Genomic DNA, 26130 nt, shown 5'->3' with positions numbered 1-26130 from the left:
AAAGCATCCAGACCAGTTGTCTTATAGAATTTCTCACATTTAGAATTTGTCTCATTGTTTTCTCATGCTTAAGTTCATGTTTAAACATTTTGGCAAGAGGCACATGGGCGGCTCAGTCAGTTAAGTGGCTGCCTTCAGCCCAGGTCATGATCCTGGAGTCCTGGGATCAAGCCCCGTGTTCGGCTCCCTGCTCAGCAGAGAGCCTGCTTCTCCCTCTGCTTGCCGCTCTGCCTATTTGTGCGTGCTCTCCCTCTCTCTCTGTGTCAAATAAATAAAGAAAATCTTAAAAACAAAACAAAAAAACATTTTGGCAACAATACATGGGTAACATGTCTAATGCTATGCATTTTTATTCTCCTTGGAGTTATTCTTTTTTCTTCCATCCTTTTTTTTTTTTTTAAAGGCTCTTATTTGTTGTCTTTCTTATCCTCTTGTAGCTTTCTGTTCCTGTTTTGTAAAAGTCATGTTTTTTCTGTTCTATTTAAGGATACCAGTTTCCTGAAACATATTTCTTAATCATTTTCAGAGATACATACTTCTAAGAGACGATGTTCCCATTCCTCAATTTGCAGTATTTTTAAAAGGTCTTTTATTTTCTGTATGCCCTTGAGCAAGGTGAGCTCTATCTAGATTTGTTGTTTGCCATAAGCAAGGCGAGTGGGTTACCATGGGCACTGTTCTTTGTGCCCTCAGTGGCTGTCAGGTCCCCTTCTCAGATCTTGTATCTGAAGGACTAGTTCATATTCACTGTTCCAGTTGTATTCCTAGTGACTAGCAGGCATCTGTGCTACTGAGGTAAAATTTTATTCCCTCACTGTCTGATACTCTCCTATTCTGAACTCTGATCACCTATAGTAGAAATGAAAATTCCAAGTATACTCCATTAGAGTTGTTCTTGTCTCTGTTCTCACTGTGCTTTTTGTGTGTAATTATTATAACCAATATAACTCATTTTAAAAATAATTCAAGTGATTAAGTGGCTCTCCCTATTTAAAGTACGTGTGTATGAACCGTGAGTGTAACCAGAATTGAAGGGCACAGTGACTGAAGGCGGGTAGACCAATTAACCTATTATAGTAGAAGAGAGGTAATGAGGATTGGTATTTGGATGTTTCCTTTTGGTTTGCATCACAATGTCTTTTAAGAATCCAGCTATCAGTGAGAGTTGTTAAGAAGTAGGTATCGGAAGATTAAAAAGTCTTCACAACCAGATAGATGATGACTCTAGGGTTTGTAGCCAGGGTGACAGAGGAAAAGGTGGCAGTGCTGGCATTAAAAAAGAAGGAAGTAGAGATTTTCTGGGCTTGATTTTTTTTTTTTTATTGCTTTGATTTGAGTTCTTTTTTTTTTTTTTTTAAGATTTTATTTATTTATTTGACTGAGATCGCAAGTACGCAGAGAGGCAGGCAGAGAGGGGGTGGGGGAGCAGGCTCCCTGCTGAGCAGAGAGACCGATGTGGGGCTGGATCCCAGGACCCTGGGATCATGACCTGAGCTGAAGGCAGAGGTTTAACCCACAGAGCCACCCAGGCGCCCCTGATTTGGGTTCTATTGAGTGTGAGTTTACTATCCATGCGGTGCTCTCCAGGGACAGTTGAAATTTTGGACCTGAAGGTCATTGGAGAGGTGGGAGCTAAAGATAGTTAGGGAGTCAGTTACAGAGTGGTGAGTAGTGAGAACTAAAGATATTTCATAAATCCTAAGTAGGCAGATGGAGGGCAGGAGGGAGGGAAAGATAAGTAAGATGTTGGAGACATCTCACCTCCTAAATCCAGATATCAGGTCCTGTTTATTCATGTACTCTCCTCCTTATCCACTGCTGTCCTCTTGGTCCAGGCCACCATACTCTCAGCATAATGGCTGTGATTCCTCCCGACTGGGTTCTTTACCACTCTTGTTTCTCTCCAGTCCTATCTGTACAGTGTCCACAGTGAGTCTTCCAAGGGCTGACCTGATCAGGTCAGTTCACTGTTACTCTTCTTGTTTTTCCTGTGGTCTACAAACTTCATGAAATCAGGTACTGTAAAAGCCTTGTTCACTGTTAAACCTTGAGTGACTTACACAGTATGAGTCACATAGTAGGTACTCAGTTAATACAAACTGAATAATTGAATGAATGTTTAATACAGTGTAGAGGTTTGGTGTTGATTTGGTTTCATCTTAAAAGAGTATGATCAGGGGCGCCTGGGTGGCTCAGTGGGTTAAGCCTCTGCCTTTGGCTCAGGTTATGATCTCAGGGTCCTAGGATCAAGCCCGGCATTGGGCTCTTTGCTCAGCAGGGAGCCTGCTTCCTCCTCTCTCTATCTGCCTGCCTCTCTGCCTACTTGTGATCTCTCTCTCTCTCTCTCTCTCTCTGTCAAATAAATAAATAAATAAAATCTTAAAAGAGTATAATCAATAAGTAGTCTTTTCATATATTTAACCCCACTATTTGTGATTGTTCCAAATAACTGATGATCCCCAAATCATGTGGCTTTGGCAGATCCCCTTTGGGATTATGAATATTTGTATTTATTTTCTGAGGCTAATGTTGTTATGCTTTATTCCTGGAGTAAATCCTGAGAATCAGCAGAGAAAGTCCAGAATGTGGAGGATGCAGCCTGGGTGTGCCTCACTTGTGGTGACTACAATATAAAGTCATTTATTTTTATACTGCTCACTGAGGAGAAAGTTGTTTCTCCTCTACCTGTAAGATGGCTGTTCTCTTTGGTGCCAGAGGACGGGCAGTCACAGCCTGGAATTAAAAAGGAAGAAATTTATGGAGAGTTCTGATGGCCTACTTCTTAATGTTTTCTCTGGCAAATTGGTCTCACCTTTCCCACCTTGGTCTGACTTCCTCACTGGGAAAGTTTCATATTGCGTAGGAAGGAACAATTTAGCAGGAATAAGAGTTGTACGTTATTAGCTCAGTGGTGCTCAAACCCATTCAGGTGATGGGGTACCTAAAAGTCATGGTATTGTGTGGAATACTCTGAAATATTTATATATTAAATGTCAAACTACATTTTCCCCCTAAATCAGATACTATTTTATATTATATTTGAGAATAGAATAGGAGTGAGAAAGGCTTAAGAAAAATTTATGGTAGGAAAACTTAGATTACATTATTTTTTTCATGCAAATTGGGTAGTGGCCATTTTTGGCACTTCAGTGTGGTTCCTAAACCTGCAGTGTTTTAAGTGGCATAACTGGAGAACTATTAATATGGGGGAGAGAAGAGGAAGTAAAGTAAAAGGTAACAATATCAAGGTTTTCAATCTGGGAGCATCAAAACCTCATGAACAGTAACTGGTGAGTCAGGAGGGAGAACTGGCAGGGAGGTCAAGAAGAGTGGCTTTGGTTGACTCTAATGATAAGGCTGAGGAGAAGAATGCAACAGGCAGTTAGAATGTAGGCTTAGTGCCTGTCATCGAGTAAGGCCACCAGTAAATATTGGGTGCCACTGTTACTAGGAAGAGAGCATAGAGATTTGGAAATCATTGGTGCGAATGAAGAAAATGAAGCTGTGAGTTGTTTTCAGGCTGAATATAGCAAAGCACGGTTCAAGGTTTGAACCTGGGGGAAAGAAGAGACTTAGATAGTGTAGAGTGCTGCAGGGATGTCAGTAGAAATGGGAATCCAGAGGAGACAGTTTGGTTTAACAATGAGTTGCAGATGTCCTTTGAGAAAATTGTCTCAGTATTATATGCATTAATTCATTCACGCAAGACAGAAATCTAGGCATTCTCTTCCATATCTCTCCTATTACTTGTCCCTTCAGTATTAGGATGAAGTGCTGTCAAATTTACCTTCGTAAGTAGGACACAAAAGTGAAACTATACAAGAGTAATGGATACATTAGACTTTATCACAATGAAATCTTTTGCTCATCCAAAGACACTCTTTAGGGAAATGACAAGTCAAGGCACTGAGTTCTAAAAACTCAATTTATAAACTCTTACAACTCAGTAAGACAATCTAATAAAGAAAAATGGGCTAAAGATTTAAACGCTTTATCAAAGGAGATATGCAGATGGCAAATAAGCTTATGAAAAGATGCTTGGCATCATTAGTCATTGGGAAAATGCAAATTAAAACTACCTTGAGAAAGCCCTGACGCATCCCGTAGAATGGCTAAAATTAAAGAGACTTACATTAGGAAGTGTTAGGAAGAATGTGGAGTACCTGGCATCCTCATGCCTTCCTGATAGACTCAGAGATGGGCCGTGGTGTTCAAAACCAAGTTTATGGGGTCATGTTCCTGAGCTTCCCTCTTTCTATTATCTCCCCAGTTCCCTGGGGCTCCCTGTCAATTCTGCTGGCCAGAACACTGGGGCTTTATTTATCCTGTTCTGCTGTGCACCTCCCACGACTACATCTGTGATCCAGACCTAGCAGTGGGAGGGCACAGAGGACAAATAAGTAATTGGGATTTGCCCCATTCTCTTCGGGTTACACTACTGGTTGGAAAGGAAGGTTCTTCACTCACTGCTTTAGGTATCTGTAGATCCTCCCACTTTCCCATTCCTTGAGCCTGAAATAGAGTGCTTTTCCTGGAACTCTGTCTATGCTGTTGTCAACTTCCAGTTTTTATGCCGCCTTATGTCCATGCTGAGTGATACCAGAGGAAAGGAAATGGTAAAGGTATGGTTTATCACTGATTGGGTGAAATTCTGAATTCTGATCTTCTGCCCCAGTGCATGTACTATTGTTTACCTTTTTTGATCCCTCACGTAGGTGCTCCTTGAGTTTGACCCTGGGTGTATAGAAGTATTTTATAGCTGTGAGAGACAAGGTGGAGTAGGCTGACTGTATTTTACTTGGAACCAGAACTTCCAGATTTCTTTTTATTTATCCTGCTCTGCATTCATTGGACTCCTTGAATGTGTGAATATGTATCTCTTGTCAGTTTTGGAAAATTTTCAGCTCTTTTCATACCAAGAACTAAGTGAAGATGGGAATCCAAAAAGGGTACATAGAGCCTTGAAACCAGCTTGGGTTGTGCCCCATTCTCTTTACCTCTTCTGGAATATTGATTAGTCTTAGAATTTCTGGGTTTATCTTTGTCTTTTCCTTTTTTATTTTTATTTAGTTATCAAAAGATTTTATTTACTTGTCAGGCAGAGAGCACAAGCAGGGGGAGCAGCAGGGAGAGGGAGAAGCAGGCTCCCCACTGAGCAGGGAGCCAATGTGAGACTCGAACCCGGGGCCTTGGCATCATGACCTGAGCTGAAAACAGATGCTTAACCAACTGAGCCATCCGGGTATCCCTATCTTCTGCCTTTTTTTTTTTTTTTTTTTTTTTTAAATAATTTCTGTCTCTAAACACTGTTATGTATAATTTCTGTAGGTTCACTAATTCACTTTGGTTGTATATCTAATTTGTGTTAATTGTGACCTTTTTGCTCTTAGCTAACTGTTGAGTTATTTTTTTCTTATTTTGAGAAATACTTTTTTCTTTTTCAGTTTTGCTTGATCATGTCATAGTTTTTCCTCATTTTTAATCCTTTTATTTCTTTAAGCTTTCCATGTCCTGTAACTCATAATTCCAATATCTGAAGTCTTTAAAAGTCCGATTCCGCCATCTTCTATTTCTCAGGTTGTTATTTATGGGCTTTGTTTCCCGGAGGGTTGTAATTTTTGCCCATGAACTATTTCGTGGAACTGTGTGTGTATGTGTGTGTTTAGGCTAAGGTTGAAGTGAATTTTTTCGGAGATGATTTACGTATTTCTTGTTAGACCTCTGTGGCTGCTTTCAGTTTGTGACCATTTCAACTTGCATTCCTGGGTTGAGGTTTTTGACCATTCAGTAGCAATCCCTTGTGAGGGCCAGGTTGTGGTTGAACTTGCAGGAAGATTGCCAAGTTTTGAGAGTAATTGTTTTCATTTCAGTTCCTGAGATGTGTGTGTATGTGGATGGGTTTCTATCTTGATCACCTTTGTAGTCCCAGTTTAAATTAGGAGGGAGGAGCATATATTATAATTTCTCTCTCAGGCTGGATGTTACTTTTGCCTTGTAATCCTTGAGCCCCATTTAATTGGGAGAATGAATCTTGCATTGGGTGATGTAAATAAATGCCTTCGAGGGGAAAGCTAGTTTTTGTGTTTTGCTTTTTACCCTGTTGGGTTCTTAGTTTCATTCAGTTCTTCATCTGAATCTTCCTTATTTCCTTCCAAGCTCGTCAGTGTATTTAGTTGAGAAGATAAAAACATCCATTATTTATAATTGTTTCAGTGGAGAATTAGAAGTGTACTTAGCTTGTCATATTGCCAGAAATGGAATTCACAGCTGCAGTTTTTCCAAGTTTCAACCCGAGTTAGTTACTATTCTTCAGACTTTATATGAACACTTAGCACCTCTGTATTTTTATCAGGCCGTTTCCCCTGCTTCGAATCTCCTGTCCTCCCCACCCAGCCAAATCCTGTTCACTCTGCAAGGTTCACTTCAAGTTCTCCCTCTTCAAGAGAGGCATCGCAGAGTGTCCTTGCTCAGTAGTTTCCAGATGTTTGGAATTTTGCATCACTAAAATCTTAAAAACAAGGTTTGTGGAACCACAAAGAAATGATCATTGCCCATCATCATCATTTTTAAAAAGAAATTACATTTTTACAGCAAAGAGCAGGAAGAACGTGTCAGATTAAGGGTGGTTTTAAAAATTACGTACTTTTATATGGAAAACACACTGCACTGTCCTCTTGTTGTCCCCCTCATTTTGCTTTTGACTGTCGAGGACCTCACTGTAGATTGTCCACGGGTAATCAGACCCATGGCCTGCGGCCAGGATGAGGTCTTCAACTTGCAAGCCCATAGCATTTTGTTTTGCCAATTGTGTGGCACCTGGTCTTGTATTTCCTCATGGCAGCTCATGTCTTACTGTTTACCTTCACATTTTGTTATGTTTTATCTCCTTGACTAGACCGTAAGCTCCTTAAGAGCCATTATATGTGTGTATTTAGATTACTCATAAATATGTGTTGAATGAGTTAAATTTAGATGCCTCTGATGATAGTTGAAACCTAAAAATATTTATAGAGCACACATTTGAGTATATCACAGCTTTGAATGTTGTTTATTTCTTGAGGAAAAAGAAGTTTTAATATGAATCATGAGTCTCTTATTTATCTCCCTCCTCCTCAGGGAAATTCATTCAATTAACAAACTTACCGAGTGCTTGTTAAAAGCCAGGCCTTTTGTTAGAGGCTGAGAATACAAAGATGAAGTGAAACAAAGTTCTAGTCTAGTGGGTTCTACGTACATATAACTAGAAAGAATGGACTAGCTCCTGGGAAGCCTGTATAGTAGAGCTTTGAAACAAGTCTTGTGACAATGTAGAGAGAGCAACTGTGTTTTGTGAGGGAGTCAGAGAGGCCTCCGGAGGGGAGGAGGCATTCTTTCATTTAGTCATTGATTCGGCACATATCTCCAGTGCCTACTATTTGCCAAGCTCTGTTGTAGATGCATCTTGAGTGAGTACGATGCTTGGTGATAGAGCATGTTTTAGGAAGGAGATTGTGCTCAGGAACATACCTTGTGAAGTCACAGCAGACCTGGGTTTGAGTTCATACACTGCTACTTACTAGATATTTGCCCTTGGGGCAAGCTATTTAATTTCTATAAGACTATTTTGTAAAATCCTCCAAGACTTCCTTACCTCACAGGATTGTCATGTAGATAAAAGGAGGTGTGGTATATAAAACGCTCTGCACAGTTCCCAGCCCTTCGGAATTAGCTTAACACATGATAAATATACCTGCAAGGCATAGGTGATTGAGGCCTGATGAGAAGGTCAATGTGACTGTCACGTGGGGGCTATGTGTTGTGTGTTGGTAGCTGGTGGTGGCAGAAGCTGAAGGGTCTAGAGGCTCAGTTGCAAACAACATTGCTTCTCATGCTAATTAGTATCTTTATTACTGAATGCATTTGGGAGTCTCAGAGATTCATGTTAGAGTTTTGTCTCATTTTCTAAACTGTGTTGTGCCATGTAGAGCTTAGCATAGTAGTTAGGAACATGGACTTTGGAGCCAAAATGCCTGGGTTCTGGTCCCAGCTTCATTTCCTAAATGTGTGAGCTCAGACAAGTACTTGAACAGTCTGCACTTTGTTAGTTTCTTCACTGGTACACTGGGTAATAAACATAGCTGTCTTACATGTTTGTTTTGTTTGCAAACATGCTTTTAGAGTTTTCTTTTATTTTTCTTTTTTTTTTTAAGGTGTGGAACTCTGTGTCAGAGGAGACTTATGTAAAATTTAGAGGTAAAACAGTAAAAGTAGGGGTGCCTCAGTGGCTCAGGTTGAGTCTGAGTCTTGGTTTCAGCTCAGATCATGAGCTCAGGTTCCCTGGATCAAACCCAGTATGGGGCTCCCTGCTGGGTGGGGAGTGTGCATCCCTCCCCATGCTCCTTCCTCTGCTTGCTCCCTGCTCCTCCTCCCCCAACCCCCACCACATGAAGCCTGGGGCATGGCTCACTCTCTCTCTCTCTCTCAAATAAATAAATAAATCTTCAAAAAAACCATAAAAGTAGATCTATGTGATGGATCTCTTTCATTCCCTTCCCTTTCCCCCTAAGGCCTCTGATACATCTCTGGTCTACACTAAAAACCACTGCCTTAGAAAAGTGAATGTTGGGGCTTGTGGGTGGCTGAGTGAAGATCCAACTCTTGATTTCCAATCAGGCCATGATCTCAGGGTTGTAAGAGTGAGCCCCACATCAGGCTCCCTGTGCAATGGGGAGTCTGTTGCTCTCCCTCTCCTTCTACTCCTCCCCTAAAGTAAATAAATCTTTAAAAAAAAGGGGGGTCTTTCTCTTAAGTATTTGTCTAATTGATAATCAGGACAAAGGACTTTTATAAGTTGGGAAATTAGCATTTGTAGTAGTCTACATCAGTGTATATATTTTAAGGTTTACTTATTTTAGAGTGTGTGCGTGTAGGGGCAGAGGAAGAGAATCCTTCAAGTAGACTCCCTGCTGGGGTAGGAGCTGTTGTGGGGCTCCATCCTGTGACCCTTGACCCATAAGATCAGGACCTGAGCTGAAACCAAGAGTCAGAGGCTCAACCGACTGAGCCAACCAGGCACCCGTGAATCAATATTTTGATATAAATATCATGAGCCTTCGTATTAACAACTAAAATATGACTTTGTATTTTGCAAAAAAAAAAAAAAAAGATTTTGCAAATCTCTTTGATTTAGAATGCTAGAGCTATAAGATGTCAGAACAGGAATAGATCTTTCTTAGTGATCTGTTCATAGAGGGAAAATTGGATCCTACAGAGGGAAGTCTTTAAAGCTATGCTACAGCCAGTCCCCACATGCTCATGTTTTAGACCTCCTGGCTCTCATTTCTTGCTCCAAGCTGCACAGCTAGTTCATTGCCAGAACCAGGGCAAGCAGATAGTTTTCACCATTCTAGGACTTCTGCTTCTTTCACCTCTTGCTGTTTTACAGTATGTATTCTTGGCTTTAATGTTGACTTTGCTCTGAAGCATTACTTGGTAAGTCTGTGGATCGTTTTTTGTTCCTCCGGTTGGTCTTGGAGTTCTCGGAGAGTAAGGGCCTGTGGACTTGGGCTCATTAGGTATTCCAAGATGCCTTTCCCTATATTGATAAGTTTAAATGTCTGATTAATTACCATCTATCTTTAAATCTAGAAAAGAGGTAAACCATGAAAAATAATGATGTTCTAGGGGCGCCTGGGTGGCTCAGTGGTTAAATCCTCTGCCTTCGGCTCAGGTCATGATTTCAGGGTCCTGGGATCGAGTCCCGCCTCGGGCTCTCTGCTCAGCAGGGAGCCTGCCTCCTCCTCCTCCTCCTCTCTCTCTCTGCCTGCCTCTCTGCCTACTTGTGATCTGTCAAATAAATTAAAAAAAAATGATGTTCAAATTAAAAACGGGTATTATTTACCTCAGTGAGTAAGCCGACCCACCATCGCTGAAAATCATTAGGAAAATTAAAGTTGTTTTCCACTATGTTAATGCCCTTGATGTTAAGGAAATGGCAGACATTTGAATGGGTGTCCATGACTGGTCACACAGAGCCTGCACACTCCCGACCACTTACTCAGGAGCTAATAATTAAGTACTGTAATTAGGCCTTTAAAGCACTCCCACAACCTTTAGGCTCTTCTAGTCTGTCAGGGACCATACAGATTCTTGCATTGGATTTTCTGTCTCCCTCTGTCTTTCAGTTTTAAGCATTGTTATTTAAGTGGGTCCTAAACCTCGAGGGCTATTCACCAGAATCACCTGGGGAACTTAAAAAAAATTTTGGGATCTCACTCTAGACCCTCTGAACTAGAATCTTTGGGACCTGGGAATCTGTGTTTTCATAAAGTTTCCTCAGGTGATTTTGTTGAAACAGTGGATGGACCTAAGTTCTAGAACAAGTGGTAAAGCTGATGTCAGCTCTGAGAGTCAGTTCTGGATTCTTAGCAGAGAGAATCTGACTCAACTTGTTTTTAATCCTGGTCCCTTTATGTTCTTAGGGAATATTCCTGTATTTTGCTTCTTAGTGATGGATCAATTCATAGCAGTTTTTAAGCCGTGTTCCCATAGAACTTTGGTGTTCCATGAGTTGCTGTTACAATTGAATGATGCTGGATATTTTCCCATAGGTCTCTGTCTTGGTCTCTCTCTCTCTCTCTCTCTCTCTCACACACACACACCCCTAAGTGGACAGAATATTTCCATTTTAAGTAAAAATTCCTTTTTTGAACAGAAATTCTTAATTTTGATGTAATCAAACCCATCAGTTTTTCACATTATGGTTTGTGCTTGTTAAAGATTTTATTTATTTCACAGAGAGAGATCACAAGTAGGCTGAGCAGAAAGCCCAATGCAGGGCTCCATCCCAGGACTCTGAGATCATGACTTGAGCTAAAGGCAGAGGTTTAACCCACTGAGTCACCCAGGCGCCCCCCCCACTTTTAAAAAAGATTTTATTTATTTTTCGTTTGTGCTTTTTAAAAGTTTATTATTTTTAGTAATCTCTACATCCCACATGGGCTCAAACTCACAACCCTGAGTTCAAGAGTCCCATGCTTTTCCAATTGAGCCGGCCAGGCGCCCCTGGTTTTTGCTTTTGAAGTCTTATATCCTTAGCTATCTAAATCTATGGTTTTGATTTTGAACACCATTAGAGGAGTGCATGGAGAAAGCCTTAGAAGGAGGTTAGATGAAAATGGAAGAATTGTAGATAGAAGAGAATGAAATTATCTCAATATCAATTCAAAATTCTTTTCTACATAGATGGTCATGTCTGCAAATAGGAAAAAATTGATTGCTTCCTTTTCAGCCCATATGCCTTTTGTTTTTCTTGCCTTACTGCCCTGGTTTAACTGTTCAGTGTAATGGCTAAGTGGTGAAGGTGGATATCCTTGCTTTATTTCTAATCCTAGAAGGAAGGTATTTAGTCTTTCACCATTAAGTATAATGTTAACTGTAAGTTTTTCATAGAGGTCCTTTATTAGCTTGAGGAAGATCCCCTCTATCCCTAGTTTTCTGAATTTTTATCATGAATATGTTTTGAATTTTATGAACTGCTTTTTCTGTGATTGATATAATTTTGATTTTTCTTTTTTAGCCTTTTAAGATGGCATAGACTCTATTGATTGATTTTCAATATTAAGCCAGCCTTGCATCCCTGGAATAAATTCCACTTGTTCATGGTGTATCTTGTTGAATTCTGTTTACTAATTTTTTGGTAAGCATTTTTGTGGCTAAAAGGGTATTGATCTACTGTGTGTGTGTGTGTGTGTGTATGATTTATATTTTTGGCACTGTCTTTGTCTGGTTTTGGTATTAGAGTAATACTGGCCTTGTATGATGAGTTGGAGTGTTTCGTCCTCTTCTGTTTTCTGGAAGATATTGTATAGAATTTGGTATTCTTTTTTTTTTTTAATTGAAATATTTTTATTTTATGTACAGGAAGTTAGCATTAGGGTAGGTATCTTGGGTATCTTCAGTAGGTCTCTTGGATGACCCATTCAAGGAAGTTCATTTAATCCAACTAAATGAAGCCTATATCCCTTGAGTACTGGTAGAAACACTGGCGGTACGTATTGAGGGTGTGTATCTGGATCAGACCATGTGGGTTTGAGCAGACGCAACAAGAACCCTGGCCATATTTCCTCAGATGGCTCCAGTAGAACTGCTGGTGACCCATCTTTCCCATTCCCATCAGATGCAACAAGGCAAAAGGTATAATTGTTATTAATTCTTTCAATGTTTCATAGTATTCTCCAGTGAAACCGTCTGCATCTAATGAGATGATCATTTGACTTATTTAGTTCACATAGTTACCATTTCTGATGCTCCTTATTTCTTAGTAGAGGTCCATATTTCCATATTTCCGTTATTTTTTTCTGCCTGAAGGACTTCTAACATTTCTTGTAGTGCGGGTCTGCTGGTGGTGAATTCTTTCAGCATTCATAATGTCTGAAAAAAATCTTTATTTTGTCTTCACTTTTGAAATATTCTCTGGGAATAGAATTCAAGGTTGTCAGTTTCTTTCAGTACTTAAGAGATGCTGCTCTGCTGTTCACTCATTTGCCTAGTTTCTGACAAGAAATCTGTCATTCTAATCTTTGTTCCCGTGAATATAACATGTGTTTTTGTTCTGCTTTAAGATTTTCTCTTTAATACTGATTTTGAGCAATTAGATTATGATGTGCCTTAGATTTCTTCGTGTTTCTTGTGCTTGAAGTTTGTTGAGATTTCTGGATTTGTGCATTTATTGTTTTCATCAAATTTAGAAAGTTTTTGATCATTATTTAGTTTTTCTGCCTCCTCCTGTCTTTGGGGATTCCAATTACTGATATATTTAGGCAGTGTGAAGTTGTTCCATAGGTCAGTGATGCTTTGGGTTTCTTTGAATTTTTTCCCTTTGTATGTTTCATGTCTTCAAGTTCATTAATCTTTTCTTCAGTGTTTATTCTGTAGTTAATCTCACTTGGTAGATTTTTCATTGTCGTTTTATCTCTAGAAATTCAGTTGGTTCTTTTTTGAATCTTGTCTCTTAATTTTGTAAACACTTGGAATATAGTTAGAACTACTATTTGAATGTCCTGTCTTCTAATTCTAACATCTGTGTGAGTTTTAGGTTGCTTTTCTTGTTATGGGTTGTATTTTCCTAATTCTTTGCGTGCCTGGTAATCTTTTTATTGACTGCCAGACACTGTGTATTTAATATTGTTGGGTGTGGGGTATTTTTGTGTTCTTACGAATATTCTTGGACTTCTGGCAGTGATCTGAGGCAATCGAAAGCTCTTCTCATTTGTTTTCCATCTCTCAAGAAATTGCTGTGCTTTGCTGCCTGACATCTTGAAAACCATTGTTTCATATATTTCATAAGTTGAGTATGAAAGAGTTTGATCCTCTGGGTTTTGATTTTAAGATTTGTTAGGTGGGACTAAAGCAGTACTCAGCCTAGGATTAATTATTCCCTATTGCTAAGGTAATACCCTGTTCTATCCAGTGCACTGTAAATAATATAAAGAACTTTAAAAAACAAAACAATTTCAAGTGAGGTGTTGATCTGATGCCTCATCACCCCTGAATACTTCAGTGGGCTTTTCTGACAAATATAAAACCACAATCAAACATCAAAATCAGGAAATTAATGTTGATGCATTACTATATTTAAGCCTTAGATCCCATTCAAATTTCAGAAGTCCCTAGTAACATTTTTATTATAGCAAAAAGATCCAGTTCAGAATCATACATTGTGTGCAGTTGTCATGTCTCTTTGGTTTCCTTCAGTCTGGAAGAGCTCTTTAGTCTTTCCTTGATTTCTATGACCTGACACTTTTAAAGATTACAGGCCAGATATTTTTTTAGATGATCTCTCAATTTGAATTTGTCTGATTGTCCGATGTTTCTTAAGATTAGATTGTGGTGAAGCATCTTTGACAGAAATGTCCTGGAAATGATGCTGTTTTCCCTTGCATTCTAACAATTTGTCTCATTACTTACGTTGATCACTTTAATAAGTTGATTAAGGTAGTTTTTTGCTAAACTTCTACACTAAAAAGTTACTCTTTTCCCTCTTGCAATTAGTTAAGTATTTTGTGGGAAGGTACTTTGAAACCATGTAAATGGTCCATTTCTCATTCAGTTTTCAATTCACTTTTTATATCAATGTGGACTCATGGTTTCCTGTTTTATTTGATGAGTTAATAATCTGTTAATGTCCTTATTGAGCTTGATGCTTAAATTTCCCCAGATCTGGCCAGTGGGAGTCTTTTCAAGCTGGTCTTTTGACAGTTCCTGTCATTCTTTGAGCACTTTTTTCCTATCTGACACAGTAAGATGTTCCAGCTCATTTTGTACTTTCTCTGCCCCAGCCCTGGAATCAGCTCTTTCCCCAAGGAGCTCTAGTTCCTGTTAGAGAAGAGTTGTATTAGGAACCCAACGTCTGGGTACTAGATATGCTCATTACTATTGGGGGTTTTGCTGCTACTAGGCCCTGTCAGTAGACAGAGCCAGGAAATATGCGTAGGTTTAAAAGTCAGGTTGCATTTATGTTTTATTTCCTTATCTATATATTTATTGAAAACCTTGAGTTCACACTAATACCTCCAATTCAAACCCAAATCTATAGAATTCATTCTAGTTTCTTGTTTACTTCATCTGTGAGAAAGCAGGCCCTCTGTACTGGTCTTGGGCCCCTTCATCCCTACCCTATATGGATGGTCTCCTCTTTCATCTTGTTTTCCTAGGATCATCATACCTACTTCTGTAGTTTGATGGACCCCTGCCCTCTCCACTGCCTTGTGGGTACCATGCTCAGACTCTGACTCTCCATCATGCTGAGCAAGCCTGCCCCAAACCCACCTGGCCAAACTCTTCATACCAACCCAGGCTTCCACACTGTACTCTAGGGTGCCCTTGTGCTTGGACATGCTCCTCACCCTCTTGGCCTCTCACAGCCTTGTACCTCTGGGGGTCACTTTCTTCTCCCCACTCATGTTTCAAGCCTGGCCATCCGTGTGTTTGGACACATTTCTCATTCCACTCAAGTTCTGGCTCCCCATGCCCGGCTGCTCCCCCTTGAATGAATGCCTTCCTTATCCACTTGGATCTGGCATTGTATTGCCAGGCCACCCCTTTGTATGGATATCCTCCTACCCTGCTCAAGCTCTGACATCCCTTGGCAAGGACCTTGAGGAATACTTCCCTCGGCCTGCTCAGGCTCTGACAGTGCACACTGGGCCATTGCCCACGTGAACATCTACCTTGCTTTGTCTAGGTAATAACTTTGGGACTAAATTGTTCAGAAAGGACGGAGGAGAAGTTAGGGAAGGGGAGGCTTTTAAATATTTTTTAAGCACAAAAATGTTAATGAAATAGACACGATCTTTGCAAATGTTATTAATATGGTTGAAGAGTCTATATTTTACACTGTAGCTCAGCACAGTGGAGAATTTCTCTAAACAGTAAGGAGTATTGGGGTGCTCGGGTAGCTCAGTTGGTTAGGTGCCCGACTCTTGATTTCACTCAGGTCGTGATCTCAGGGTCTTGCCATCTTCGAGCCCTGTGTCAGTCTGTGCTCAGTGGGTGAGTCTGAGACTCCCTCACCCTCTCCCACTGCCCCTCCACCTGTTCTCACAGGCACACATTCTCTTTCTCTCTCTCTGTCTCAAATAAATACATCTTAAAAAAAAAAATGTATGGAGTATTTCACATTGCTGAGGGGTATGCAGGCACTGTTTTTCTTCTTGGAACTCAGCTAAATTTCTTCCATTAGCTTGCTTTACACAGGGTGGCACGAGAATCTTTCCTATATGAAAAGGTGAAACTTTGCAACTCCTCGCACAGCAGGATCTGTGTATCTTTATTAATCTGATCCTGAGAGCATTATTAGAAATGAAAAGTTAAGTGTAAAACCTTGAAACGACTTGTTTGTATAATTACACAACTAAGTTAATCATTTTCTAACAAGTCTTAACAATGACTGCATTCTTCTATGGAGGTGTTAACTTGTTATGGGTTAGAAAGCACCCTTTGATACAGCATTTTCAGCCTGGAAAAAACGGCTTTAATTTCAGAGTTCACTGGAACAAATGGAGATTTGTTGGAAATATTAACACTACCCTTTTGCTTGTGTGTCTGGCTTAAAGGAATCAATGTTTAGTAGGTGATGTTTGCTAGCGTGCACTGAAGTGTATACAGTTTCGAGTGACTTTGTTGTCAACTTAAGACAGTTTAACTGGTATGAAGTTTGAAATAGACTTCTGCTCGCTCTCTGCTCCCTTAGTATGTAAATTTGTAACTAAAGAAACAGTGTGGTGAAGTCAGATCATTAGTCTATAGAGAATAGATTGCTATTTTGCTTGATAGATATTATCTGGTTTGAAGATTTGATGGCTGTGAAATGAGTAAGGGGTCCTAACATGGTGTGTGTTTAAATCTGTAGCTCTAAATAACACTTAAAGGGATGAGGGCCTAGCATTGTAGCATGGTTACCATATGCAGCGAAGATTCATTTTATGAGGAGTTAGTGTTATATTTTTCTCCTAATCTCGTAATATGTTGTAATTGAGGAAAAGTAGATCCTAATTGAAAGCTGATGATCCAGCAGAGTGATCAATAGCATGATACTCTAAAACAACAACAACAACAAAACCCATTAAGCTTTCCTGCTGCCTGAATATTGTCAAAGCCTTTGTCTGTTTCATGACTTCAAGCTGAGTGTACTTAATCATTTTGAGAACATGGCCCTGAGCACTGAGCATGGCCCTTCCAGTGAATCACTGAGAATTGTGTTCAGAAGAGTGGTATTGAATAGAAATGCTCTCTTGGCTTACTTTCAGGCTTCATTCTCCCAGAAGCAAGAACTGAACAGACCTCCCTTCTTTCAAACACATTTTAGCTGTTTGTGTGTCATTTTTCTGTATTTAAGAGCCAAGGCTGTTGTCAGCAGGTGTGACTTATTGATACCTTTGACTCCAAAGGAAGATATCTTTAAAGAGTAACAGTCATGTGTAAGCAGTGTGTATCCAGTAAATTACCTCTTGTCAGGGAGAAGCAGTTACTAGGAGCTGGAAACCACATGTCAGGTGTTGGAGGAAGACTCATTCATCAGACACTTACTATGCCAGGTGTCAGACCAGGGCTATGAGAAGACCGTCGGTGCCCTCAAGAAGCTGCCAGTCTAGAGGGGAAGGTGGATATTTAATCAAAGGGACGTGGGTGGTTCTCCACTGGAATAAGTTGGGAGGGGGGAGCTTTAAACAAAAAACTGGTGCCTGGAGATTCTGATTTAGTTGTTCTGGGGGGTGTGGCCTGGGCATTAGGATTTTTAAAAGCCCCTTGGGTAATTGTAATTGCGTCAGGGTTGAATGTGGTAAGAACGGCAAGAGTGGGGGAAGCACAGGGTGCCCTAGGAATGTAGAGGAGGGGTACTTAACCCTGTCTGTGCTATGGCTATGCGGGATTGAGAAAGGCTTTCCAGAAAGGAGGGCGTGCCTGAGCTGAGGCTTGATGAATGAGATTGTCAAGTGCAAAAGACTGTAAAGACGGTTCCTTGCAGAAACGCATCTGAATAATGTCAGTAATGTCAAATGGTAAAGTGGTTAGAGCTGTTGGATGATTCTTGTTGATTCTGCTACTCCTTTGCTTTGACTTCGGCTAGTTTATCCTGAGTTTCAGTGTTGTTCTCTTTTTTTTTTTTTTTTTAAAGATTTTATTTATTTATTTGACAGATCACAAGTAGGCATAGAGGCAGGCAGAGAAAGAGGAGGAAGCAGGCTCCCCGCTAAGCAGAGAGCCCGATGCGGGGCTCGATCCCAGGACCCATGACCTGAGCCGAAGGCAGAGGCTTAACCCACTGAGCCACCCAGGCGCCCCCCATGTTCTCTCTCTTTTTTTTTTTATAGCCATTAAAAAAAAAGATTTTATTTGTCAGAGAGAGCACAAGCAGGGGGAGTGGCAGGCAGAGGGAGAAGCAGGCTCCCCGCTGAGCAAGGAACCTGATGCAGGACACGATCCCAGGACCCTGGGATCATGACCTGAGCTGAAGGCAGACACTTAACCGACTGAGCCATCCAGGTGTCCCAGTGTCCTCCTCTTTAGATGGGGTAAACACCCACAGGGTGGTTGAAGATTAACTGAAATAATGCATGTAAAGTGCTTAGCATTGTGCCTGGCACACGGAAGCAGTCCATAGTGGAAGTAGAACAGTAACGGTGTTCCTAGTGAACCAGAGCATGGTTTGTTGAGTGGGCTACAGCTAGTTCTGTACAGCTGGATGTTAGGGTACAGGACTGCAGGAGGTAAGGGTGGGTGGCAAAAAAAAAAGTTGCTTGGCAGGTAGGCAGGGTTCCAGATCATTAAGGTATAGAGACGTAAGGCAATTAATAGTGGGATATGGTGGCAGTACCAGGACATTTCCATGGTAATATGTTAAGCTATATCATGAAGTGTTCTGGGAAAACTTGGGTCCATATTGGAAAATTGGCTCTGAATATGGTATTCTCAGCATCATTACGTGTACTGAATTAGCAGTGAGTGTTAATAGGACAGAAATAGGTTTTTCGGTTCCTTTAGCCAAGTAGTTAAAAATATTGAGCATCTTGAGAGGAGTAATGGAGGAAATAAGCAGTCTCAAGGTAGTCTCAGGGACTTTCTGGAAATTGTTAGTCTTCATTGTTTATAGGCTTAATGAAAATATTAAGAGTCTTTTGGCCATTTGCATTTAGAAGAGGCACTTTTAAATTTATTTTTTGATTCGCAAAGAAATAGAAAATGCTTCCATCTGCATTGGGTTCACTGGCCCTTAAAATAACTTATGTGTATTTGTTGGTATGTTGCATAACTTGTCATAACGTTAGTCACCACCTCTTCCATAAGGCAACATGTAAGTGATCATGGATAAGCATGACTATAACTTATAATTATAGTCCAATTTGTTCTTAGTGTTTTAGTCAGCTTTTTTGCCCTTTTTTTTTTTTTTTTTTTTAAGTAACTGTCATAATCTTTAGCTCCATGTAATAGAACTCTGGCAGGTATTTGAACTGAGTGAAAAGCTTAGGTAGTTTTTTTAAGTTATTATTTTATTTATTTATTTTAAAAATATTTTATTTATTTATTTGACAGGGAGATAGAGCACAAGTAGGCAGAGTGCTGCAGGCAGAGGGAGAAGGAGAAGCAGGCTCTCTGCTGAATGGGGAGCCTGATGCAGGGCTCGATCCCGGGACCCTTGGGATCATGACCTGAGCCCAAGGCAGCTGCCCAACCAATTGAGCCACCCAGGCGCCCCGGGTAGTTTTATTCTTACTCATTAGAAGAATGAGGCAGTAACTAAGGGTAGCGATAGAAGAGGAGTAAGCTTCAGTCCTACAAATGCTGTTTTTCTTTGAAACCTGTTTTATTGCAAAAGCTCTGTTGATGGATTATTAAGTATACCAAGTATACCTTAAGTTTATTTTGTTTTGTGTACTAAATTATTTGGAGGAAGAATTGCATTTAACTTGATCAGTGGTTCATTTTTTAAAAAATTTTATTCGTTTATTTGGCAGAGAGAGAGAGATCACAAGTAGGCAGAGAGGCAGGCAGAGAGAGAGAGAAGGAGGCTCCCTGCTGAGCAGAGGGCCCAATGCAGGGCTCTATCCCAGGACCCTGAGATCATGACCTGAGCCAAAGGCAGAGGCTTTAACCCACTGAGCCACCCAGGCGCCCCTCAGTGGTTCATTCTTGAAGTGTGATCACTGGTGCAGCTGCATCAGTATTACCTGTTAGTAGACAAGTATTTGGCTACAAGTTAAAAATGCTAATTCTTGGGCTTTCCCTGCCTCCTTCCCCCCAGACTTTGAAGTAGGGCTGAAATCTCTCTTTTCACATGCTGAAATTTGAGAATCATGGGAGTCTATAATCACTCCTGTCATTTATTGAAATCTTTCAGACCCTAGGAAAGGCTGGTCTGTACTTCATTTATTCCTTCTTTTCTGCTCAGTATTTGATTCTGGTTGTGTCCCAGGCACTGTTTAGATACCTGGGAAGCACTAGTGGGTATGATTGACAAAATCCTTCTCCTGCAAGTTTACATTCATAGGAGGGAGACTGACAATGACCAAGATTGTGATGGGTATAGTGTGGAAAATTAAAATGAGATAGCAGAGAGTGTATTGGGGAAGGTCTTTCTGAGTTGAAATAGAAGCTGAGTTTTGAATGACAGGAAGGGCTACCTTTATGAAGATGGATGCAAAGGCCTGTTATATAGGAAAGAATTTGGTATGTTTGAGGAGCTAAAGGAAGGAATGTATACCTCGAGTGCAGTGAGCAAGGGGAAAAAGGTATGAAATGAAGTTGGAGAGGGAGGGAGAGGCCAGATCATGTAGACCTTGTAAGGACTTTTCCCCCCCATCCTCAGTTTTTTGTTTTTGTTTTTGTTTTTATAAATTGTAAAATATATGTGAAATTTACCATCTTAACCATTTTTGGCGGTATACGGTTCAGGGGTACTAAAGCTGTGCCTGCTGTGGTACAGCCATGCCCATCATCCAACTCTAGAACCAAGACTTTGACTTTGGGTGATGGGGGACACGTCAGGGAGGTTTTAGGTAAAGGACTGACCTAAACTGACCTTTCCAATAAAAGGATTACTGACCAGAGTTGAAATCTGATCAAAGGAGGGCAGGAGAGGAAGCAGCAAGGTCAGGAGAGTGTTGCAGTCGTCAAGGTGAGGTTGTGATCTGGCAAGGACCGTAGGGTTGGGGATGCTGAGAAGCGTTCAGATTCTGGATGTATTTTGATGATCAAATCAACAGAATCTGCTGATTGTGACATGTAAATGATTGTGGCATATATATAAAGGAGGGGTCAAAGATGATACCAAGTTGTTGTTGTTGTTTTTTAAAATCTAAATAATTGGTGGAATTCAAGCGACGCAGGTTTGAGGAAGAAAAGTGCCATTTGCTAAATTAGAAATGCTTCTTGAATACCCAGGCAGGGATTTGAGTAGGCAGTTGGATAAGGGAATCTGGAGTCAGGGAAGAAGTCAGGTTGGAGACATGATTTTGGGGCTTGTCAGCATTTGCATGGTAATTAAAGCCATGAGGCTGAATGAGATCATCTAAGTAATGAGTGGGGAGAGGGAGAGGTCCAGGACTAAATTTGAGGGTAGGAGAGGTTACATGAGAACGATTTAACAAAGGAGCAGCCAGTAAGGTAGGAAGAGAACCAACAGAGAACGACGCCCTGCAAGACAGAAGAAAGTGTTTCAGGGAGGGAAAAGTCTGTCAATTGTGTCGCTGCTGAGACATTGAGTAAAATGAGCCCTGAGAATTGGCCATTTTATTTATTTATTTATTTATTTATTTATTTTTATTGTGTTATGTTAGTCACCATTCAGTACATCATTAGTGTTTGATGTAGTGTTTCATGATTCACTATTTGTGTATAACACCCAGTGCTCCATGCAATTTGTGCCCTCCTTAATACCCATCACCAGGCTCTCCTCCCTTCTAAAACCTTCAGTTTGTTTCCTGGAGTCCATAGTTTCTCATGGTTTGTCTCCCACTCCCAATTTCTCTCCCTTCATTTTCCCTTCCTTCTCCTAATGTCCTCCGTGCTATTCCTTATGTTCCACGACTAAGTGAAACCATATGATAATTGACTTTCTCTGTTTGACTTATTTCACTTAGCTTAGTCTCCTCCAGTCCCATCCATGTTGATGCAAAAGTTGGGTATTCATCCTTTCTGATGGCTGAGTACTATTCCATTGTATACGGACCAAATCTTCTCTATCCATTTGTCTGTTGAAGGGTATCTCGGCTCCTTCCACAGTGTGGCTATTGTGGACATTGCTGCTATGAACATTGGGGTGCGTATGGCCCTTCTTTTCACTACATCTCTATCTTTGGGGTGAATACCCAGTAGTGTAATTGCTGTGTCATAGGGTAGCTCTATTTTTAATTTTTTGAGGAACCTCCACACTGTTTTCCAGAGTGGCTGTACCAACTTGCATTCCCACCAACCGTGTAAGAGGGTTCCCCTTTCTCCACAGCTTCTCCAACATTTGTTGTTTCTTGCCCTCTCGATTTTTGCCCTTCTGACTGGTGTAAGATGGTGTCTTATTGTGGTTTTGATTTGAATTTCCCTGATGGCTAGTGATGATGAACACTTTATATGTCTGTTAGGAGAGTTGGCCATTTTAGCACATTTTAGCACTGTGGTCATTGGTGTAATATGACAAGGTTGTTTTAGTGCTGTGGTGGGTTCAGAAGCCTGGTTGAAGTGTGTTAGAGAAAGTGAGTATAGACCATGTTAGGCCAGTCTTCACTTAGAGATATAGCAGGTCTGTACAAAATGCCTTAACCTAATGGCACAGGTTAATTTATCAGAGCTCCAGTGTTAAAAAACAAAAAACAAAAAAACACTTGTTATGTAACATCTTTGTATGCGAGTGTTTGTTATTTCAATTTTCCAAATGAAATTTTTTTTATTATTATTATTTTTTATTTATTTGGCAGACAGAGATCACAACTAGGCAGAGAGGGAGGCAGAGAGAGAGGAAGGGAAGCAGGCTCTCCGCTCAGCGGAGAGCCCGACGCAGGGCTTGATTCCAGGACCCTGGGATCAACAACCCGAGCCGAAAGCAGAGGCTTTAACCCACTGAGCCACCCAGGCGCCCCTCCAAATGAAATTTTGAGATGAAATCAGCCAGTTGAAAAATGAGTTTAAGAAAGCTATGTTGATTTAAAAAGTTTTTTTTTTAATTTTTTAAAATTTATTTATTTGACAGAGATCACAAGTAGGCGAAGAGGTAGGCAGAGAGAGAGGAGGAAGCATGCTCCCTGCCGAGCAGAGAGCCCGATGTGGGGCTTGATCCCAGGACCCTGGGATCATGACCTGAGCCGAAGGCAGAGGCCCAACCCACTGAGCCACCCAGGTGCCCCTGATTTGAAAAGTTTTTAAAAATTTTTAAAAAGATTTTGTCAGAGAGAAGCAGGGGGAGTGGCAGGCAGAGGGAGAAGCAGACTCCCTGCTAAGCAAGGAGTCTGACATGACCTGAGCCAAAGGAAGATGCTTAGCCAACTGAGCCACCCAGGTGTCCCAAAGTTTTCTTTTAAAAGCTGATTTATTTTGGAGCCAGGAAGTGCAAGTTTAGGGGGAGGGGGCAGAGGGAGAGAAAGAGAGAGAGAGAGAGAGAAAGAGTGAGTCCTAAGCAGACTGTGTGCTCAGCTCAGAGTCCAACGTGGAGCTCGATCCCATGACCCTGAAATCATGACCTGAGCTGAAACCAAGAGTTGGACACTCAACCAACTGCGCCACCCAGGCACCCGAAGAAGGCTGTGTTTAGATTTTAGAAGGAGTCTTCCTGATGCTCTTTAAAAAGCCTTAGAACATTCCTGTCTTCAAACACTCTACTTTGAGATCGTTTGAACGAAAGGGATGTTTGCGTAAGACATTTTCCACAATGTTTGGTGGCCAAAGGAGGCTAACTTGATAGACCTTTTTGTATCCTCCTGCAGGGAAAACACACAAAAATTTTAAGGCTCTTTTAAAACTTCAATTTACTTTGTTTTATTTAGCCTATTAAGTAAAACATTCTACTTTATTGTCTGATTTTCTTTTTAAAAGATTTTATTTATTTATTGACAGAGAGGGACACAGCGAGAGAGGGAACACAAGCAGGTGGTGTGGGAGAGGGAGAAGCAGGCTTCCCACTGAGCAGGGAGCCCGATGTGGGGCTTGGTCCCAGGACCCTGGGATCATGATCCCAGCCGAAGGCAGAGGCTTAATGACTGAGCCACCCAGGCGCCCCTATTGTCTGATTTTTAAAATTGTATTTTTAAAATTGTATGTAAATACCTTGAACTTTAGAGCAGCCAACTCTTTTCACTTAAAGCAAAAGCTTAAGTTTCTCTTCAGGGAAGGAGTGATGATCCTGCACAAGAGAAATGGATTCCTGATTGACAAAATACACATTTTTCTACTCCTAAGGAAGTAGAAGGAATATTAACCTATTTATTGAATCTCAGATGCCATTATTTGTAAAATATACCATTATGTGTATTACTAAGGAGGAAAAAAAAATGCTGCCATTTAGCATTGTCAGATGCAATAGATTGTAAGAGATGTGGGAATGTGGGGGGAAAAGTTCATCTTAGAATCAATGAAGCACAGAATTTGAGCCCCAGGAGGGTGAATTCTGGTTGTGGCTGTGTTTGTTTCTAACTAGCTGTGGCACCGCCGCCAAGTCACATAGAATCTCTTTGCCTCAGGTTCCTCACCTGTATGGTGAGAATAATAACCGATCTACCTGTCCTCATAGGATTATGAGGATGAAATGAGGTGAATGATTTATTCTGAGAAGCGGAATCTGCTGAGCAAATTCAGGGTATTTATTTGATTAAAAGTAACTGTTAGATCTGTTCGGGTGACTCAAAGTTTCTGAGCCTTGTTGTCAGGTTTAAAATAGAATTCCGTTACAGACATTTGAAAGTATAACATTTTCTTCTAAACCATTTTCAGTCAATCTGGAAATACCTTTTTATTGTAGTTTCAGAATCAAAGAGAAAACTCAAAGCTAATATAACCCGATGTTCTCATCATTCAGAATTAACAACTGTTAATGTTCTGTTAGTGCTGTGATCTTTTTCAGGCTTATTATGAAATATTTATGGCATAAAGAGGTAAAAGGATATAATAATGAAGTGTCATATACTTGCCATTGCCAGTACCGGTGAAGCCCCCTGTGTGGAAACGGTATCTTGTATTTAGATTAGCATCCTGTCTTCATAATAGCCTAGTGGTTAGGATATTGTTTCTCTGTTTCAGTCTTTAAAACTTGTAAATAAGCAAGCTGACTGCATCTGGACTATGCGGGAGAAGCTACTTTGTGCTAATGTTGCCTTGGTTTGAGTTTCCTCAGAATTCTGCTTATGGCTTTGGAGGTACAGCTGTGTAAATTCAAAACATGACTCCTGTGAAGTCATAATCACGGCTATAGCCTATTATTTGTCAGCCATTATACCTGGACAGTTTTTATATGTTTTAAGTTTCACGGTAATTCTTCTGGTTAGGTGTTTTCATTTTTTTTTTTTCTTAAGTGTTTCTATTTATTTGAGAGAAGAGAGAGGGAGCACAACTGGTGGCAGGTGTGGGGGGGGGTGTTATACAGGCAGAGGGAGAGGGAGAAGCAGACTCCCCACTGAGCAAGGAGCCCAACAAGGAGCTTGATCCCAGGACCCTGAGATATGACCTGAGGGAAAGGCAGATGCTTAACTGACGGGGCCACCTAGGCATCCCAGGTGTTTTCATCTTATAGATTAGGTAGGCATGGCTCAGAGAAGTTGAGTAACTTGGCCAAAGCTCCACAGCTATTAAGTTGTGAAGCCAAGGATTTTAAGTAAAGTCTGCCTTATACCACAGCCCGCATGTTCCATACCACGCTGCCTCTATCCTTGTCAGTAATCACAGTCTGTTTCTTTTGTAGGCAGAACCCAGAGACCACGTTTGAAGTCTACGTTGAAGTGGCCTATCCGAGGACGGGTGGCACTCTTTCAGGTATTTGCATGTTTGGCTGTGATCTGTGTTTATCGTATGAGATAGCTGTGCAGGACATCGCCTCTTGGCCTTTTGGCTAAGATCAGGTGGAGAGAGCTGTGCACGTGGGATGTGTGAATATTCTAAACGGTGATTTGTCTTTAAGTATATTTAATTGTTTTCCCCTTTTATTCCACATCATCCTAAGGAATGGAGAATAAGTGCAGTGAACAATTTAAGTCACTACTATATCAGGCTTGAAGTATGGTTCTATTCACTGTGATCATTGGGTTTTGGTTTGTATCTTTCACAGATGCCTGGAAGTCAGCTGCTTAGTATGAAATATTGTCACCTTGCTAATGAGGAAGGCTTAGAATTCAGTTACAAAATAATATAAAGGGAAAACTCTGCCACTAAACTGGAAGGAGATGTTTGAAATGGATTTAGTGTAGTAAATTTTATGTCTGCTGGTAAAAGTTGGAAATTAGTTCAAGGAAAAGCCTCCTCTGGCTTTAGCTTTTGGACTGATTTGGACGTGTATTGCTGGACAACAGGGTCTTAGTTAAGGTTAGAGTATCTTGCAAAGACTGAGTATATTCTCAACTAAAATCCTTCTTGGTTAATGAGAAAAAAATAACCCTATAACGTAGTATTCTTTTTCTTGGT

The 26130-nt window shown here is 40.6% G+C and overlaps 1 protein-coding gene and 1 pseudogene across 1 annotated transcript in view; one reads left to right on the top strand and one right to left on the bottom strand.

The window, feature by feature from the left end:
* The window catches only part of LOC111145755 (DENN domain containing 1A), a 499803-nt gene that overhangs the window by 15122 nt on the left and 458551 nt on the right, over positions 1-26130 (top strand). The window contains exon 2 of the mRNA XM_022500941.1: positions 25415-25485. Coding sequence (XP_022356649.1) covers positions 25415-25485 — 71 coding nt within the window. The remainder of the gene's footprint in view (positions 1-25414; positions 25486-26130) is intronic.
* Positions 11984-12139, bottom strand: LOC111145756 (annotated as a pseudogene).

The sequence above is a fragment of the Enhydra lutris genome, unplaced genomic scaffold, assembly GCF_002288905.1.
Source record: "Enhydra lutris kenyoni isolate GAN:26980312 unplaced genomic scaffold, ASM228890v2 scaffoldscaffold13, whole genome shotgun sequence".
NCBI classification, from domain to species: domain Eukaryota; kingdom Metazoa; phylum Chordata; class Mammalia; order Carnivora; family Mustelidae; genus Enhydra; species Enhydra lutris.
Note: the sequence above shows the minus strand (reverse complement) of the source record. Positions and strands in the feature narration are given on the sequence as shown.